At 37.3% G+C, this 18,230-nt stretch overlaps 4 protein-coding genes across 7 annotated transcripts in view; 1 reads left to right on the top strand and 3 right to left on the bottom strand.

Annotated features, from left to right (window-relative positions):
• Positions 1-18,230, bottom strand: part of LOC134819668 (zinc finger protein 429-like) — a 290,343-nt gene that overhangs the window by 82,133 nt on the left and 189,980 nt on the right. The gene's annotated exons all lie outside the window — the stretch shown is intronic.
• The window catches only part of LOC134819673 (ADP-ribosylation factor-like protein 8B), an 84,643-nt gene that overhangs the window by 45,759 nt on the left and 20,654 nt on the right, over positions 1-18,230 (bottom strand). The window lies entirely within an intron of this gene.
• The window catches only part of LOC134819658 (uncharacterized), a 97,082-nt gene that overhangs the window by 78,423 nt on the left and 429 nt on the right, over positions 1-18,230 (bottom strand). The gene's annotated exons all lie outside the window — the stretch shown is intronic.
• LOC134820229 (sorting nexin-18-like) lies at positions 565-17,877 on the top strand. 2 transcript variants are annotated; one of them, XM_063830451.1, is made up of 14 exons: positions 565-679; positions 946-1,044; positions 1,289-1,482; positions 1,668-1,739; positions 3,495-3,585; positions 3,906-4,057; positions 4,290-4,378; positions 8,402-8,532; positions 9,181-9,271; positions 13,694-13,810; positions 15,667-15,821; positions 16,369-16,458; positions 17,126-17,326; positions 17,462-17,877. In XM_063830451.1, exons 1-14 carry the CDS (start codon positions 572-574, stop codon positions 17,519-17,521), a joined length of 1,650 nt encoding a protein of 549 aa, XP_063686521.1. In that variant the 5' UTR covers positions 565-571; the 3' UTR covers positions 17,522-17,877. The 2 variants fall into 2 exon arrangements, with proteins under 2 accessions (XP_063686521.1, XP_063686522.1); XM_063830452.1 differs by having other exon boundaries at positions 572-679; positions 946-1,035.

Genomic DNA, 18,230 nt, shown 5'->3' with positions numbered 1-18,230 from the left:
TGAACTCGGAATAAAAAGATTAGGGGTCCTCTATAAGATTTGAATTAGCTAAAGAAAACGATTTTTTTGCTCTCTGACTTCTCTCTCCTTAATTGACAGCAGAGTAGCAAGTAACTCAAGGTCTAAATTATGTTAAATGGCGGTAAATCGGGGTTTTACTGTATACTATTTTATAAAACACATAACAATATTCAGTTTTTTATTCTTCATATTAATCGTGACAGAATCATCTTTATCCCGATAGCTTTGATTTTTAATTTAATTGTATGATGACCTTTTTAATATGGTATGTTCAGTTCAATATTTGCGACTGCTCGAATGCTATGGTAGCTTAACGTATCAATTTATAGTAATATAATTGATACTTAACATTTCAGTATTAAATTAACATTTTGACTGATTTGACTGATTTGTCTCATGTATTGTACAGCAGATTGGTGAAAAATGGTGGAAAACCCCCCCCCCCCCCGGTCACATCCACAACACAGCTTTATCAATCTTCATAAAGTGAGCATTATTAATCTGACTCCCCAAGTTAACCTGCTAACCCCAAACTATATAACCTAGGGTAATGGCTACAACCGCTATTCCTGCCAGAGTAATATACGACTTTGAGGGTCAGGCTGATAACAATGAGATAACGGTGTACGAACATGAACTTGTTACTGTTGTTTGCGAGGTCAGGATATAAATTATTAATACATATCTTCTTAAAACTATTTTTGCGACTTTAATTTTAACTCTTTCAGATTTTAGGTGATTGAATTATTAGCAATTTAACCGTTAAAAGTGGGTATTTTCTAGTGCCTTAAAATTCTTAAGCTCCACGATTCCACTTATCTGCAAATTGGGTAAAATTAATTTTAATTTTGAGTACCTACAGCATATAAAGTTGTATGACGTTAGGAGACAGGAGAAAGGGTGTATTGACAGTATCTTGTTCAGGATGTGGGTGAAGGCTGGGTAGAGGCAGTAAAAGAGAACGGAGAACAGGGTCTAGTTCCTGCTTCTTACATTGACTATGATGAATACGAGGTGATGCAGGTAACAATGTTGTTGTGTTCTACTAACACGTCCAATCTTCTGACTGTGAGATGAAGTACTAACTTCTGATATTGTGATTTGGGACGTGGCGTACGTTTGTTCTGACAAGCGACAGAATCCTTCTGGGAATTTGTTGTTCATAGCTCGGCTGATTGCACACATCCCCCTGCTACCTATCATACTGTCCTCTAACCGGAGTCAAACCTCTGCCCTACTACTTGTCCATGTAACAGTAAATATTCAGCCCCCAGGCCCAGTTCATGACGAGTGGTCGGAACCTCCACCACCACCACCAGCAGATACCGGGGTACAGTTCGCAGAGCAGCCTGCTCCTGGTGGGGTACAGTTCGTAGGGCAGCCTGCTCCTGGTGATAACGAGTGGTCGGATTACGATTCAGATGAAGATCAACACAGCAGGCAGACTAGGCCTAGTGTCAGGTAGGAGATTGTTGGAGTTTAGTGTTGTCAGTGGAAATTAGACGCTGAGAGCAATTTAATCAATTCCCTTTCTCTAACTTCTTGAATTTAAAGTGCCTGCGTAGCAAGTGTTGGGTGACACACCCCGCGCCCCCCGGCCCCCCTCCCCCACAGTCCACACTTATTGATAATAACATTACCCGCAGTTTAGACGTGGACGACGAGTCTAGAGCAGCTCAGCACCAGAGATCTAACACAATGAAGAAGAGTATGAACAGGTGCGTTATCAACTGTTAGTGTAGACCTCCTCGTCCTCGTCCTCGTCCTCGTCCTCCTCTTCTCTCTCCTCCTCCTCCTCCTCCTCCTCCTCCTGCTCCTGCTCCTGCTCCTGCTCCTGCTCCTGCTCCTGCTCCTGCTCCTGCTCCTGCTCCTGCTCTTGCTCCTCCTCCTGCTCCTCCTGCTCCTGCTCCTCCTCCTTCTTCTTCTTATTCTCCTTTTATACCTCCTTCTTCCCCTCCTCCTTCTTATTAGATCCTCTTCTACCTCCTCCCTCTTCTCCTGGACTTGTGTTTACAGTTTGACATGATAATAGAATTTGCTTTGTGTGATAGAAACTTCAATAAATTCTTCTGCTGCTGCTGTTGGAATTAGTCCAATAAAGCAACATAACCAAACCTTGGGAATTACACTAAACATAACTTAATTTATCTTTACAAATTTTTAGAGCTGCCTGCCATTTAACTTCCTATTATTTTCTGAATATTCGCACTTCGGTTAATAAAGTGAAGCTGCGATGTAATTCTATACTTGCTTTTACCGTATACTCCTACAGGGGGAATTTCGCATTTTACCATAAATGTTTAAAACTATGATATGAGTACGTAGAATAAAGAAAATTGTATACGTACTCGTTATCTTTTTATCACAAATATTGTACTGACAGTTTTTCGTGGTCTTACATGAATTACACGATACCTAAAAAATGTGTACCACCAACCATAGTGTCGAATTTCAACCAATTTCTCCATCAAATTAGCGGCTGTATAGTGTACACTGTTAAGTGCATTTTTTCAATATTTCATTGCCACACTTATGTTTAAATACAATATTATTATGATTATCATAATATAATTAATGTAATAGTGCAACCCGTGCCTACGGCCGGGACTTCATTATTGCAGTTGAAATGCAAAATATAAACCCGCCTTTTATATTCTCATATTTGAAAACACGCATTACATTTTCGTAGTTAAAACGGTGCGAAAGTATGAACTCGGTCTGTCAAAACACACCGGAATTTAATTCTGAGTGCCCCTCATATATTTGATAGTAATGCAAAATAATCAATAAACCAATAACCAGCGACCGATTTGAAAAACCTTATTTATTTGGCTTCGTTAGAGTTTTTTTGGCACTATGCCGAAAAAAACCAGCCCCATATCTCTTACCATTTTCTTGATTAAGCCGTTCGGAAATTACACGCGAACACACACGCTAACACACATCTTGAGATTATTAGTATCGATGTAATATCTTATTGAGGTTCTTGCCATCCCATCGCGGGTTTACTACTACTTATGTTATAGACATTTTACTAAAAATGTGTAAACCATGAATCATGATCAATATTATGTTTGATTTGATTGTACTAATCGGCTTATATTACTACTAATACACACTAACTTATACACATTAACTTGTAATACACACTACTCTCGCTAATACAAACTACACACTACATTCACTCCTTTACACTCGTGACTTCCGTTATACCAGTTATTACATTACTTTAATACTCGTGACTACATCGCAAGCTTTATTATGTATCCAATTTTTTGTTGAAATTGTTTTTGTCATTATGATATGTCATACAATTATCGTTGTCGCAAAAACTATATCCAACCCAAAAAAACCCATTTTACCTCAAATTCCTATTTTGGGGTAGGGTTCTTTTGGGGTTGGAAAATGGACACCCCCACACTCAAATCCGAAATTTAAATAAAATTAAATATTAAAGTGGAGTAATTTCCCAGATTTACACCCTACGTGAAAAGTGGAGCAGAAGACTTTATTCTCGGTAAAGATAAAGAACAGATAGCTGAATCAGATACTATTACAATTATTGTGAGTTTACAAACCAGCCCCCCCCCCCCCCCCCAATCATTGTGGCAAATAATCAGGACTTCAACAGTGAAACAATGTGATATTTAGACAGATTAAGCCATGGATACAAAGGGTATCACATCGCCGCGCCGTATCTTACTTACTTACTTACCTACTTACTTGTACTTAAGTATCCAATACCCTGATTGGCTGATTAGGATAGGGATTCTGACCGCTTACCAGACCAGGGATGTGTATTGTGTGTTTCCTCCGTTTTAGCATGGCAACCAAGATGTTATCTACCTCTCACATGTAAAGCTAGTTAAACAAGTGTCCCCCAGTGCCCAAACAACATAGACCTGTGCTGGCAGCCCAACCAGATAATAGCCGTGGAGATAACAGAGCCAATCAAGAAAGCTAAGTTTAAAGGGATGAAGAGCTTTATGTCTTATCACATAACACCAAATACTACCAATCTTACTGTTGAACGAAGGTTAGGATGTTTAGGATTTTTGAATTTTGGTTTTGCACCAGAAAGTTCAACCTGGTATAAAGTTCAACCTGGTATAATGTTGTCGGTGCCCGGTGGTACATTTAACATTCCTTGTTCTCGTCCGCTAGGATCATACTTATTTGTACCTGTATTTATATTATAAGAGGTACCTATGTAATAATATGTAGTATGTATTTAATTTGTTTCTTAAGTTTCCACTTCTGTCTGACAGGTACAAGCAGTTTGATTGGTTCCACGGTAGACTAACAGAGAAGTTCCCTTGTTTTATTATTCCACCCCTACCTGAGAAAGCTGTCGTAGGTAAGTGCAGGGTAATAGCTTTGAATAACTATGAATAACTTAAATAACTTAAATAACTTGAATAAACTTAAATTAATTTAAATAATTTTAAATAACCTTTATTTACCTGTTAGGTGCTTTATAATCTATTTATTATTGTGATGGACATTACATAGATTAGATAATAATGGTAGATTAAAGGATGTGACTTGTTTTTCATCTACATTTTAGTCGTTACAATGATCAATAACTGGTTAATTACTTAATTAAAACGCGTGATTAAACAGATGTGAATCTTTACAATGAGTAGATTCTGTAACATTTTTCTGTGTGACGTGTTGATTGGAAGGTAATTAAAAGTAACTGTTTTATCTGTAAGTAGGCTGTATTATCATGTATGCTCCCCGAGCTAATACTGAAATAATAATTTAGAACTTAGGAAGTGAAATAAAATGACGTGTTCTGTCAGTACAATCAGTCTTAACCCTTATCATACTGGGGTGCGTGGAGCTCATTCATTACTGGGGGTGGGTTGAAAGGACCCATCCCTAATAACTTTGGTTCTAGACGGTATTCAGCCACCACAAAAAGTGGAATGCTCTAGTTATACTTAGTTCTACAAGACTCATTATGTTCTAAAGGGCCAGATAGTGCACAAGTGCACAAGATAGTCTCCTGTGTTAATTGAGAAATCACGTGGGATATCACAAGTTTATCACATGATACAGGCCTCAAAGTGATCCATGATCTCCATATAAGGAGCGGTTGTTGATCTAATTAATCCTCAGGTTACTGGGGGTGGGTTGAATCAACCCATCCCTAAGAAACGATTGTTGATTCGATTTACTCCTAGAATACTGGGGGTGGGTTGAATCAACCCATCCCTAAGAAACGACTGTTTATCCGATTTACTCCTAGAATACTGGGGATGGGTTGAATCAACCCATCCCAAATCAGCCCGTATAAGGAGTGCTTGTTTTATAAATTAAGTTAAATTTTGCAGAACGCTGCAGGGATTGGTCAATCGCAAACATGAGTGTATGTGTGTGAATTTGAAAGTTGTGAACTATGCGACTCTACTCCAAATTTCATTATCAAGGTAGATACATTTTAGGAAAGACTCAAACAAACGAAATTTAAAAATAAAGTCAAGTTTTCGATCATAATCAGTGTAAAAAATATATAACATTTGGATATGAGTATTCGTACGAAAGAATTAATGGTTCATTTACACGAGTCACATTATGAAATAAGATGAACCTTCGTGCACATTCTAAGTCCACAACTTTGACGCTGACTTTTGACCTTCGACAAACCGCAGACCTTCTTCTTGTAACCAGGTCCTGCGATGCGTCCTTTACACACTGAACACACCGACTAGGCAGACCTGGACTCACCAAGGGAAGTAATGGTGTGTTTGGGTCACGACTTGTATCATGATCCTTACTCCTCAGAAACTTAGGGTCTTCGGTCTCTAAGTAGGTAGCAGTTGGTAAGGGTCCAGGTGCTAAGGCCGTGCAAGGACCTGTTCCTAATAGTAGGAATGAAGAGGGCACAGGCAAGGTCTAATGGGCTTGATAGGTGCACGGGTATATCACCGAGTTGAGTGCTTTGAAGATAATACCATACTTTGCTGGTTTGCTCTTTATGTACTGGAGAAAACGGATGCGCTTTCTAGTCGGATACAGGCATTCATCAATTGTGAGGTATTGATCAGGTATTAGTGCCGTGGCGAAATTAGCTTGGCACTATTCGTAAAACTCGCAAATTGCCGTGAACCGGTCTCTTTTCCAATGCTCTGCTCTATCGTGTCGCATCTCTTTGGTTTCGAATGTTATTTTCGTCGACAGAAAGAAGAATCTGTTCCTGGACATCACCGCAGGAAATGCTGGAAAGTCCATCAGAAAGTGAGTAAATAGTCCGCAGACCGTCAAGGGCAGCTCCTCTCCCCGAAAGTAGATAAGGCCAATGAAAGCACACATCTCAACCTTGTCAGTTATGCTAATGTACCTGTGTACTTGTCATTCATAAGAAGTTCAGGATTAAGTTTTTTCATGAATTCAACGATTCGAGCGTTAGTGTCCTTGACGTTTCAGGTACATGTTATTGTTGTTGTAACCCGTTCAAATAATTTACAACAACACTTGCAGTTGAAGTTAAACATTCAGACGAATTGGAGATATTTTTACTAGCTAACAATAAAACCTTTCAATAGAGGGTCGAAAAGATACATAAACTTTAGGTTGATTTCTCTTGGAGAATTTCTCTTTAGACTCTTAACTTGCGAACAAATTGAAGCAGCAAACTTTAGGCTAGAAACTTTATTGAATTGAAATAATCATTCCACGTAACAACGTCTTCTTCAGTTCTGTAATAAAATTGTTAAACATGTGTAAAAATTAACGACGGAAAGAAATTAAAAAAAAAAAAATCAAGTTCAAATGCGACTCATAAATATAGCCCCCTTGAAACTATTTATCCAAACTTTAGGTTGCCATTGGTTCTTCTACTAATTAACATTATTTCAACAATTTCTTGAAACATTTATTCAAATTTTCAGATTTGTCATATTGTTTCTCGTAAACTATAGCTCTATAGATGTTCAAGCGGTCAGCTCAAGTGTGTTGAGTTGAGTGTAAGCTTGATTGGATTAGCCATTGACGTGCATGAAAGGGTGAAGTGCTAGACCCACTATGCCGTTCACTAGGAACCTCAATTTTGTCCCAGAGCTCCTGTATCACGTGATGTGACGCAGTATACCACGTGTTCAGCTCTAATATAGGAAGCAAAATCACTAATAGGCTAGAGAGCAAAAATTGCACTCAAATGAAGCAATTTCGGCATAATTATGCTAATAGCTCTCCGGCCGATTGAAACTTGTTGATAAAAATAATATGGCTGATAGAGGAGATGATGCTGATAAAAGTCATATAAGTCAAAATAAAATTGAAATTTATTAAGTAACATTTATTTGTTACTGAACGGGAGGGATGGACGAATCAACCCACCCCCAGTATGATAAGGCCAAGGGTTAATAGTATTACCCTGGCTTTCTAGTATCTAGATTTTCACGGACAAGACGTACTCAATAAATTTCAAATGAACCCCACTCCGTCCCAACCCTGACCACTCTACATGCTGCTCTTACATACTGAGCAGTAAACAGTATACAGTCAGGGCAATGAAATAATCACATCACAGCGTGTTTAATAAATATCATCTCTACCACGCACACACTACACACGCTACCTTAATTAACACACTCTCTAACTATGTGGGCTGTTTTAAGAATGTGACGCTAATTTACAATAAGTTTAGATAATAATGATTAATTAATGATCGGTTAGGTTGAGAGTTGAGCTAATAATTATGCTCTCATTGCAAATGAGGTTATGATTATTATATGTCTAGGGTTTAGTTTCATATCAATATCGCCAGCATATAATCTCTCACTGAATGTAAAATGTTAATAGTACTATGTTTTTTGTAGTGTTATATTATGTGTTATAATATTATGTGTTATTTAGTGTTGATCTATTTTAAAAGAGCTTACAAGGGCAGGCTAACAATTAAATCACGCAATATTAGACTCATTATTGATACAACAATGTTGCAAATTAGACATGCTCTGTTGGAATGATTGGCTTATATTTAGTATATGAAACAGGTGTAAACAGTGTAAGGTAATTAGACTAAAAGAGCTACATCTTGCTAGGTCCAGGTTGTTAGATACCAGAGCAGTGTTACATCTGGATATTATACTGGCTTTATAGAATATAGTGTCATTTAGTTTCAATCTCTCAGATAATAAGGCTTATCTTTAGTTAATTGGTTTTAAAGAATTTTACCAAAATGTCAAATAATAATTACAAAATAATTACATTTATTGAGGATTTTCTCTTAAAGTCTTAAGATCAATAAATTGAAGATCTCATAAACTAGATTCCTATATAATATCATCATACACATATTCCACATACTGTATTCCACATATTGAACCAAAATTAAAATAAATGTAACGTAAATAATCAATCTCTCTGCCAGGTAAATACCAGCAGGATTTCATCGAACAGAGGAGAGACAAACTGGAACTGTTTTTAAACAGGATTGGAAGACATCCTATAATCTCCAACTGCAACGTAACCAACCACTTTCTTAAGTGCCAGGACGATAAGGTTAACACAAGGATATATTTTGAAAAGGTACTCTAAAAGAAAATTTTCGACACTATCAAACCTGAAAACAAGATGATTTGTTGTCTTAAGTATATAGCTTACCGCGGGGTTTAAAAAGTAAGATGGCCTACTTTTATTCTCCCGTTAAATAAAGTTGTACGAGTGTGCACTGCTCATCCCCTCACAAATGTTAAGAAAGGGCTAATGTAGAATTTACACCCCGCCGCAGTTATTAATAACAAATATCAGATCATTTTATGTAATATAACACAGCTGACAGGGCTTGTTGTGTCCCTTAGATCTTTAATCTAATTGTTAGTTTCACATTAAAGTTATTGCAGTAATGTGGAGTAATTACTGTGATAAAGGACAGTATAGATGGTTCATTGGTTTATATTTAATATTCATTGTTCAATACATTGTGAATAGTACAAACTTATTGTATATTTTATAAAATGATTGTTCTTCCAGTAATTCCAGTGTGGGGGTCATGGGACACTAGGTTCTACTTGGTCCCCTGGCCCAGCTTCGGAGCATATTAGGATACCCATTCAGTACATCCACATTGTAGTGTACTGTAAACACTAAACATAGTGCTATACTATATATTGTAGTGTACTGTAAACAATACTATACTATTATTTCCAGGATTGGAAGGACGGTAAAAGAAAAGCAGAATCAGACAAGACCGCTAGATCAGGCTTTTTTATGACTGTTAAATGTGAGGGCCCACTTCCAGGTATAAACCCTCTAGACCATATCTTATTAATTAGGTTACATTACTTATTTAAAATTAGATTTGTGTGTTATAGAAAAATGTTTTATTTAGGTATAATATTGGTATATTATATGTACTCAAATATGTTTATCTCTATGACAAGGAGGTTGTGTACATGTCACGTGTTACTGAAAATAGCAAGTATTTCACATTTGCACTTAAAGTCTCTCCTGCTATCCGATCTTGCATCATGAATGACCAAGGAAGAGCTCTTTATTTTGGAAATACCTGCCATCCTGTGTCCGATCGAGTTCATGTTGTTTCTTGTTACCATTGTCAAGGAATTGGTCACACTTCTACAAACTGTCCTACCAAGGTTGATGATCCAACTTGCTTCCGCTGCTCAGGAAACCACCTGTCTAAAGATTGCAGTAACAAGTCCAAAAGTGAAGCAAAGTGCTGTGCCAGGTGCAAAAACTCGAAGAATCCCAGTGATAAAGCACAGCACAAGTCCCATAATGCAGCATCAATGGAGTGTCCAATCATTGCCAGAGAGATACAGAGGCTAATGATGAATACAGAATATGACTCAAAAAACATGATGTGACACCAGGACACCATCACAGTCCACCCCATGCTCTGAAAATGGCAACCTTTAATGCAAGATCCATTTGCAACAAAACGGTATCTGTACTAGAGCTACTGAGAGAAGAGAACGTGGATATATGCTTCCTGACAGAGACTTGGCTGAGAGTTGATGATAAGGCCAAAATCGCTGAGGTGAAAGACCACAAATATGATATTATTAGTGCTCCAAGACGTGGGAGGGGTGGCGGTGTTGCCTTCATCTATGACCCTAAGGTTGTCTCCCTGACAAGAAACAGTGTGAAGTTTAGTTCCTTTGAGGTTTTGGAAACTGTCTTCAGAGCAAAATCTCACTTGATCAGATTTTGTGTCCTTTATCGATCAACTCAAGTTTCTTCTCATAAGAAATATCAAGAAACCCGAAAGAAATTGTTTCTTGAACAGTTTTCTGATTACATGGATACCTTGATAACTAAATCTGGTATTCCTATATTAGCAGGGGATTTCAACTTTCATGTAGAGGATCCAGACTATTGGGCTAAACAATTCATGGCACTCTGTCATTCAAAAGGCTTGAAGCAGCATGTTTCCTCACCAACACACATCTCTGGCGGCACACTGGACCTAGTGCTAACATTGGAATCACCGGCTGACAACTTAAACATCACAGAGCTTGAAATTGTGGAAGACACGGGCACAACGTCAGATCACTTCCTGGTTAAGTTTAGTGCACCCGAGATTGATGTGTCATCAAAGCAGCCAAGTAAGGAACAAAAAACAGTTCGTGAGTTTAGCAAAATTGATATTGATGCTTTCAAAGCTGACATTGTACTCCACATGCTATCTCCATCCCAGCTAACTAGTTTAGATGACGCAGTCGACAAATACGATTCTGTTATATCCTCAGTTCTTAATAAGCATGCACCAGCTAAGAACATCTATTTTATACCTGGTCGTAGTGACTGGTGGAATGAAAACTGCAATGATGCCCGTAAAAAGCGCAGAGCTGCTGAAAGACTCTGGAAGAAGCATAAAGGTATGGCTGATGCTCAAGATTATAGAGAAATCTACAGGGAAGCTTGTGTAGATACTACCTTAATCATCTCTAGAGAACGGAATCGCTATTATGAGAAACGACTTACAGATGCTAAAGGAGATCCAAAAGCTACATACAGAATTATAAATAACCTTCTGGATAAAGATCTTTCTCGGAAGTCCCCTTCTGGGCCCACGCATCAAGCAGTTGCAGAAAGTCTCAAAAACTACTTTGACGATAAAGTAAAGAAGATTTATGGGTCTATCTCAGAGGAAAACCTGTCCAGTGCTGATAGTCAATCTGAAGACAAACCTTGTGTAAAAGAGTTAGAGATGCCTAATGATACACATAGTTCTCTACCATGCTCTGCTACAGCTTTCAGATTAGTTACTCGATCAGAGGTTCTTTCCCTGATTACTAAGACGATGAATAATAAGTCGTGTGAACTCGATCCTCTTCCAACATGGCTCCTCAAGCACTGTCTCGATGAATTGCTCCCTCATATCACCCTCATAGTCAACCTATCCCTCCAAGAGGGCTATTTTCCACATGCTCTGAAGTCTGCTATAGTACGACCAGTCCTAAAGAAAGCCTCTCTAGATGCAGACGACTTGAAAAGCTATAGACCTGTGAGTAACCTCAGTTTTATTTCCAAGGTTATAGAAAAGTGTGCCCACTCACAGTTTTCCGAGTACCTAAATAAGAACAATCTTTTCGCAGCAAATCAATCAGGTTATCGGAAAAACATGAGCTGTGAAACTGCAGTGCTCAAGGTACATAATGATATACTCCTCCAAGTTGACAAGAAGAGTCATACTGTTCTTCTTCTTCTTGACTTGTCAGCTGCATTTGATACCATCAATCACAAAAGACTTTTGAGACGACTCGAACATAGCTATGGATTTAGTGGTATTATTCTTCAATGGGTTGCAAGCTACCTGTCAAATCGATCCTTTATCGTTGGTGTTAAGGGTGAATATTCCTCTCTCTGTGACCTCGAGATTGGAGTTCCTCAGGGCTCAATTCTTGGTCCTATATTTTTCATCCTTTACACTAAACAGCTACAAGATATTGCAAGTATGCATGGTCTCCAAATCCATCTATATGCTGATGATACTCAGATATACTTCTCATTTGATCCTAAAAAAGACATGGCCATTGAATCTATGAAGAGCAAATTTAAAGAATGTTTCGAGCACATCAAATCATGGATGAGTGAGAACTACCTGAAACTCAACGACAATAAAAGTGAGATAATCGAGATCTCTACAAACTCCATGCCAAAGCCCCAAAACAAGTTGAATTCAATCTTGACAGCATATGCTCCATTAAACCTACCAAGTCAGCAAAGAATCTGGGATTCATTTTTTGACAACCATCTCAATTTAGAGGCACAGATCAACAACGTTGTCAGAGTTTGCTATGTAAATCAGCGAAATCTTGGCAGAATAGGTTCCAAACTGAGTAAGGAGCTCAAAATCCAAATGGTACACGCTTCAATTCATTCCATTCTGGACAATGGAAATGCTACTTATGGTGCCCTTTCTGAAAGACTTCTCCAGAAACTTCAAAAAGTGCAGAATACTGCTGTGAGATTCATATTCGGACTTCACGGGAAGTTGAGACAGGAGCCCATCACACCCTATATGATTGAATTACACTTCTTACCTGTAGCAATGCGAATCAAATTCAAGATAGCGTTACTGGTTTTCAAGTGCCTAAACGATTGTGCTCCTGAATATCTAAGGACAATGGTCAAAATTAGGGACACTAGTAAACATCATGTCAGAATGGACCATGACTTCTTCCTACTTGAACGCCCTCCTTTATCAAGGCTGAGGGCTACAGCTGGTGCTTTCTCTCACACTGCTCCTAAAATCTGGAATACACTTCCCTACTCACTACGCTCCATCTCTCGACTAGATGTTTTCAAGAAGGCTCTCAAGACCCATCTATTTCATCAAGCCTATCCTGTATGTGCGAACAGTATTTTTGGTGATTCAGTAGTCATGGACGCAGGACTTTAAGATCAATCTACAATTTATAAATTTGAATTTTTGATTAGAAAAGGGACTACTAAGGTAAATTTATCTGCACCGCTTTGTTGGCCAGTATCAACTCCATTTTTTGGACTTTGGTCGCTTATACGGCCTAAGCGGTATACAAATAAAGCGTTATTATTATTATTATTATTAAGTCTATTGTACAATATAGCGATAATTTAATCCACTTATATTTTATATAATAATCACGCCGAGTGCTAATGTAGTAATGTTAAAACCTGTCATATCTTCTAGATCCTTTCTTCTGCCCTCAACTTCAACAAGTGTTGCAATGTTGCAATGTTGCAATGTTGCAATGTAGCGACGTAGCGTACACTAATTCTGTCAACTCTCAAAGAGAAAAAGCTGAGCTATAAACCATTAAATCACCAAATCATAGTATGGCTAAGATTTCTATGTTGATTGGTGAAGACTGAAGGTGTGAATCAGCGCTACTGAAATTAGTTCCAGTTATTTTGGAGATATAATATGTTATTTTGGAGATATATGTGCTATTTTGGAGATATTTATGCAAGGCTATGCAGAGCTGTAAAGATTCCTTCAAATATTCTAGCTCTAAATTCCTGAAATTTCTGTCATACCTTGTATTACAATGTATTATAGGACAGCGACCTATACTTCATATTGTGTTTGACTAAGCTTGTAAACTTACTTTAACTTAATTAAAATTTATTTTTACTTTAACTTACTTTTTGAGCTGCCTTTTAATGTTGAAACGTGTTATAATTATACTGGAGTTAATTAATTATTTCATTACAGACAATCTGAGCAGTGAGAGTTATGTGGGAAGTTTCAGTACCTTCAGTAAGAAAATGGAGGGTACACTAGACAAACTGGTGAAGCAGAACGAGGACTACGCTGGCAAGATGACTGGAGGTAATTAATATGTAGTTATAATTATATAATTATAATAATTATATAATTGTAAATATTATGTAGTTATCTGAGTGGTTTTTATTGCTTATATAAGTTATTATGTGATTTAAAAAAGATAACAATGAGAAGGATCTTTCTTTAATACGAGTAACGCGATCTATTCCCAGATCGGATAATAATATTATCAAGACATTTAATGATTTAACACTAATTCACAGACATATTATTCTGTAACCATGTTACATTTTGTGAATTTTTAATAAACTGGCTATCAGTCTGATTATCAGACATTATCTTTCAGACGAAAAAGAACATCACTTACACACTATCAAACCACACATCTCATCTCCTAGGCTACCTCATCTCCTAGGCTACCTCATCCAGCACTTCACTCGTCACTCACTAGTCTGAATTAAAAAGTATGTTCTGACTTTTGAGTTTTATTATTTGACCATCATTTCTGAAGCTGTGAGACTGATATAATATAGAGATAATGTAGTATTCATAATACATCCTCATTCCTCAACTTAGAAACTACAAGCTGTCTTACCTGGCAGCTTCCTTACTAAATTTGCTTATTGTGATTTGATTGAACTGGATATTTTTGTGGGTTCTTAAGTGCGAAATTCCGCTTCTTTCGCGTCACAACATTGAACAACTAATGGATTATCTAGAGTGTTCCTTATCTATTCTCCACAGAACGAATCATGACTAAAACCCTGCAACTCAATGTTTTCTACACAGTACACTTATGTAAGGTTTCCTGCACCTGGCTTTGCTAGATTCTACTTTGTTTAAAAGTGGGCGTGTCGACATTAAGCTGTCATATTTCTCTAACAATAACTGTGTATTCCTCTGTAGTCTGTACTAACAATATATTATAGAACTGTTAACTGTACACAGCAAATTGTAACAAAAAGTACCCAAAAACTTGTAACTTGTAACTTGTAACTTAGAGAGAACAATAATACCTGCTCATGCTGTGACTTGTGGTGTGTTATTAGGCTGCTGCTAGTGTGTTTCTTTAGATGTTACATTGTACAGCTGTGTTATAGCTTTATAGTGCACTAGTGTTTAGTAGACTAATAGTGGGTTAGAATATACTGGATTATTATAAACAGTTTTACATTATAAACCAGGTATAATGCGTGTAAACACGTCTTAGTTCTTGAAATACAGGATGTCAAGTTGGTGATTTACATAAGTGAAAGATGTAATAATATGTACTGCGATTTACAATTAATTACAATTCATTGATATGCTAAATTGAGATGCGAGATAAAAGTAAAAGGATGAGTAGGCTAATCTACAAAATAATAGCAATGTAGATCCTGCTGTATTGTATACTACAGTGTGGGTAGCACAATAAAGCTAGGCTGTATTGCTGGATGATACTGAAATAGGAAGTATGATAATACTGAAGATCCAAATTATATCCTGAAGAGATACTCAAAGTTAATATTGGATATTATGATAACTGTACGCAGCTTATTATTATTGTCATTATCAAACTTTACACGAATGGGGGGGGGGGGGGGGGGGGGGGGGGGGGATGCAACGACCATTTATGTCACTATTTTGTTTTTTTTGCCAATACTGACATTGTCATTAATGATCATAATTGGTCGTTGCATCCCGCCCCGCCCCCCACAAATCTGAAGTAGTTACCAATAGATATTCTAGAGATCTAATTAAGTCTGCAGCTTACATTTCACAACTATGGTACTCGCATTCACAGGCTCTTATGTTTTCAACTTCACTCATTGATATTAAATAACCAAATTATCCATCGAAATAATCACTTTAAAAAGTAACTAATCTACCCCCACTCCACTAATCACGTATAATTAACTCAGGTATAAAGCACATGTACTCAAAGTATGGTCACATATTTAAAGAGTTAGGAGAGTTGTACGATACTGGACCACTAAGTGACTCTAAACCAGTTAATGTGGCCCTGATGGGGACGGGGCGGTGTTATCAGGAGATATCTGAAGTGTACGAGAACCAGGCGAGTTACTAATTAGATAATTAGCTAATTAGGCTAATTGATGATGAATTTGTCATGTGATTTAGTGTTGAAAGTGGAGAATATGAGGTACTTTAACACCGGTAATTTTAGTTGCGAAAACAAAGTCAGGTGAGAACTGGTAATTAACTGATTATCATTTGGGTAATTAATTACCAGCAAGGAATGTGATGGGGGTTCACTTTTTAATGATCGCAACATCCCATTTCATGTTCGAATACGTTCACATTACTTCTAGCAATGTTATTATTCTATGCCTCATGTGATTAAATAGTCACATTGTTTTGTAATGACTCATTGTTTATTAATTACTCATCCACTTTTATTGTGCAGCATGAATGTTGACAACTTTAAGGGCTAGCCAGAACGGACATTAATTTACTGTAATCATCTCGATTGTACAATGTACAACTTTAGACATTTGGACCTAGGAGTTATAACAATGCAATGTAAGGGTTAAAAACATTTATTGGAAAGTATAAGATGTTCGAAGCACAATTCCACTAATGTAACCCTCTCTTTCCCTCAGCCGAGATATGACGCACACGTGCTAAGTGAAAGTGTGCGAGAGTACCAGGGTATGTTGAGCTCTGTTCCAGACATGTTACATGTACACAAGGTAAATAGTACATGCTACATTTTAAACTTTATTCACACCTTATGTTATTATGCTAGTACTGTATATTTTAAACTTTATTCACACATTATATTATGCTAGTACTGTATATTTTATACCTAATTCATCAGTATACTAGAAGTCCAGTACGTTACGTAGCAACTACTGAGTCTTGATATTAAACAGTGTTTTAGTAGCGTGTTACCTTACACCGTATTACTGCATTGCACCTGTGTACAAAATGAGGTTAAGAGGGCTCACATCTCAGAACTGCAACTTACCTCTCAGTTGCAGCTACTGGACAATGTAGCACTTATCAATCATGCTTTGTACGAATCTACAGGACCTGTAGATGGTGTCGTTTAGCAATTTTCACCAGAATCGTTCAGATGGATAGTTTTCTGCGTTTTATTGTTGCTCCTGTACTGAGAAAAGAAATTAAAATTTCGCAAGAAAGTTGAAGAGGCCATATTGTAACGCAGTGTACTGTGTTCACTTTAGTAAACCTACTGTATAGTGTATACTGCTATTCAAGTTGTACTTTAAAAAAACCTTACCTATTCACAATATATCGTTCTATGTTAATATATAATACATACATCATGGACATGTATATATAATATACATTATACATAATATAGTACGTAAAAACACCCCTCCAACCTGACAGGGAGCAGCACAGAAGGTGAAGGACTACACGCAGAGAGAAGGAGAGAAGGATGTGGAAGAGGAGGCGAAGGTGCTACAGCGGTACAGCACTATTAGCGCTGCTGTCATGTCCGAGATAAACCACTTTCACACTGAACGAAACAGGGACTTTAACTTCATGGTCAGAGGTTTCATAGCCTCTCAAATTGACTTCCATAAGAACGTAAGTTTTGCTTAGTTATTATTATTCCATTGATTACGTGAATTTACTTTCATAACAGTCATTCTCTATTTGCATCTGTAACGTTTATTGACTTTTCTGTGATACCGCCTTTTTAATATCCTCTTGCTTTTTCAGATTTTACTGAAGCTGGAAAACGCGCTCAATCAATATCCAGATCCTTCAACTTTAGAATGAACAATGACCAATATGACATGAGGATATTCCAATAGTTATAATGAGACTGATGTACTATACTTCCAACTGATGTGGATACACTAAACACGTCTGCTTTTCGTTTTTGATTTGAGTGATCGTTTTTATTATTCAGTGATGTAAAGTACATTCAATGTTTAGAATTTCGTATGATTTAGCTTTTTTATTTCAATTAAATTTAAATACAAGTTAACGGGGGATGATTTTAATAACTTTGTTTCAAGCATTTGAGTCGCATTATTTTTAGGAATATGCATTTTGCTCTGAAGATTATTGAGATTTGGACATTCTTTACTAGCGAACTTTATTGATTTATCGTCTTTAACATTTGTAAACAAGTTTGTTTTCTTGCTATCGCGTTACACACTCGTGATACTGTAGACCCTTCAACTTTCAACCATAGCGCGGACGCCACAATACATTTTGTTGACATTGTCGCGCCAGTCTTGCGCGCGCGCATTAATTAAATTGCATCGCGATCGCGCGCGTCGATTGATCCTATGCATGATATGATATCGATCTGATATCTCATATCGGGCGTTAAGTGGGCATTAACTAAATCGGCAAACATTGACCAGTGCCCTGTCAACCGAAAGAAACGACGATCCTAGAGCGGTTTCAATACATTACCGTCATTTCCTCAAGTTTCATGAAATCTAATGTTTAAGTGCACCTGTGGGTTTGTGCTGCA

The sequence above is a fragment of the Bolinopsis microptera genome, chromosome 8 (genome assembly GCF_026151205.1).
Source record: "Bolinopsis microptera isolate Bmic1 chromosome 8, MBARI_Bmic_1.0, whole genome shotgun sequence".
Taxonomy (NCBI): Eukaryota; Metazoa; Ctenophora; class Tentaculata; order Lobata; family Bolinopsidae; genus Bolinopsis; species Bolinopsis microptera.
This window is presented reverse-complemented; position numbering and strand designations above follow the sequence as displayed.

What these genes read in the sequence shown, in the direction of transcription:
- LOC134820229 (XM_063830451.1), top strand. Translation starts at nt 572, where the DNA reads ATGGCTACAACCGCTATTCCTGCCAGAGTAATATACGACTTTGAGGGT. An exon ending in AATCTTACTGTTGAACGAAG is followed by an intron (nt 4,058 to 4,289) that starts GTTAGGATGTTT and finishes TCTGTCTGACAG; the next exon opens with GTACAAGCAGTTTGATTGGT. An exon ending in TTAAGTGCCAGGACGATAAG is followed by an intron (nt 8,533 to 9,180) that starts GTTAACACAAGG and finishes TATTATTTCCAG; the next exon opens with GATTGGAAGGACGGTAAAAG.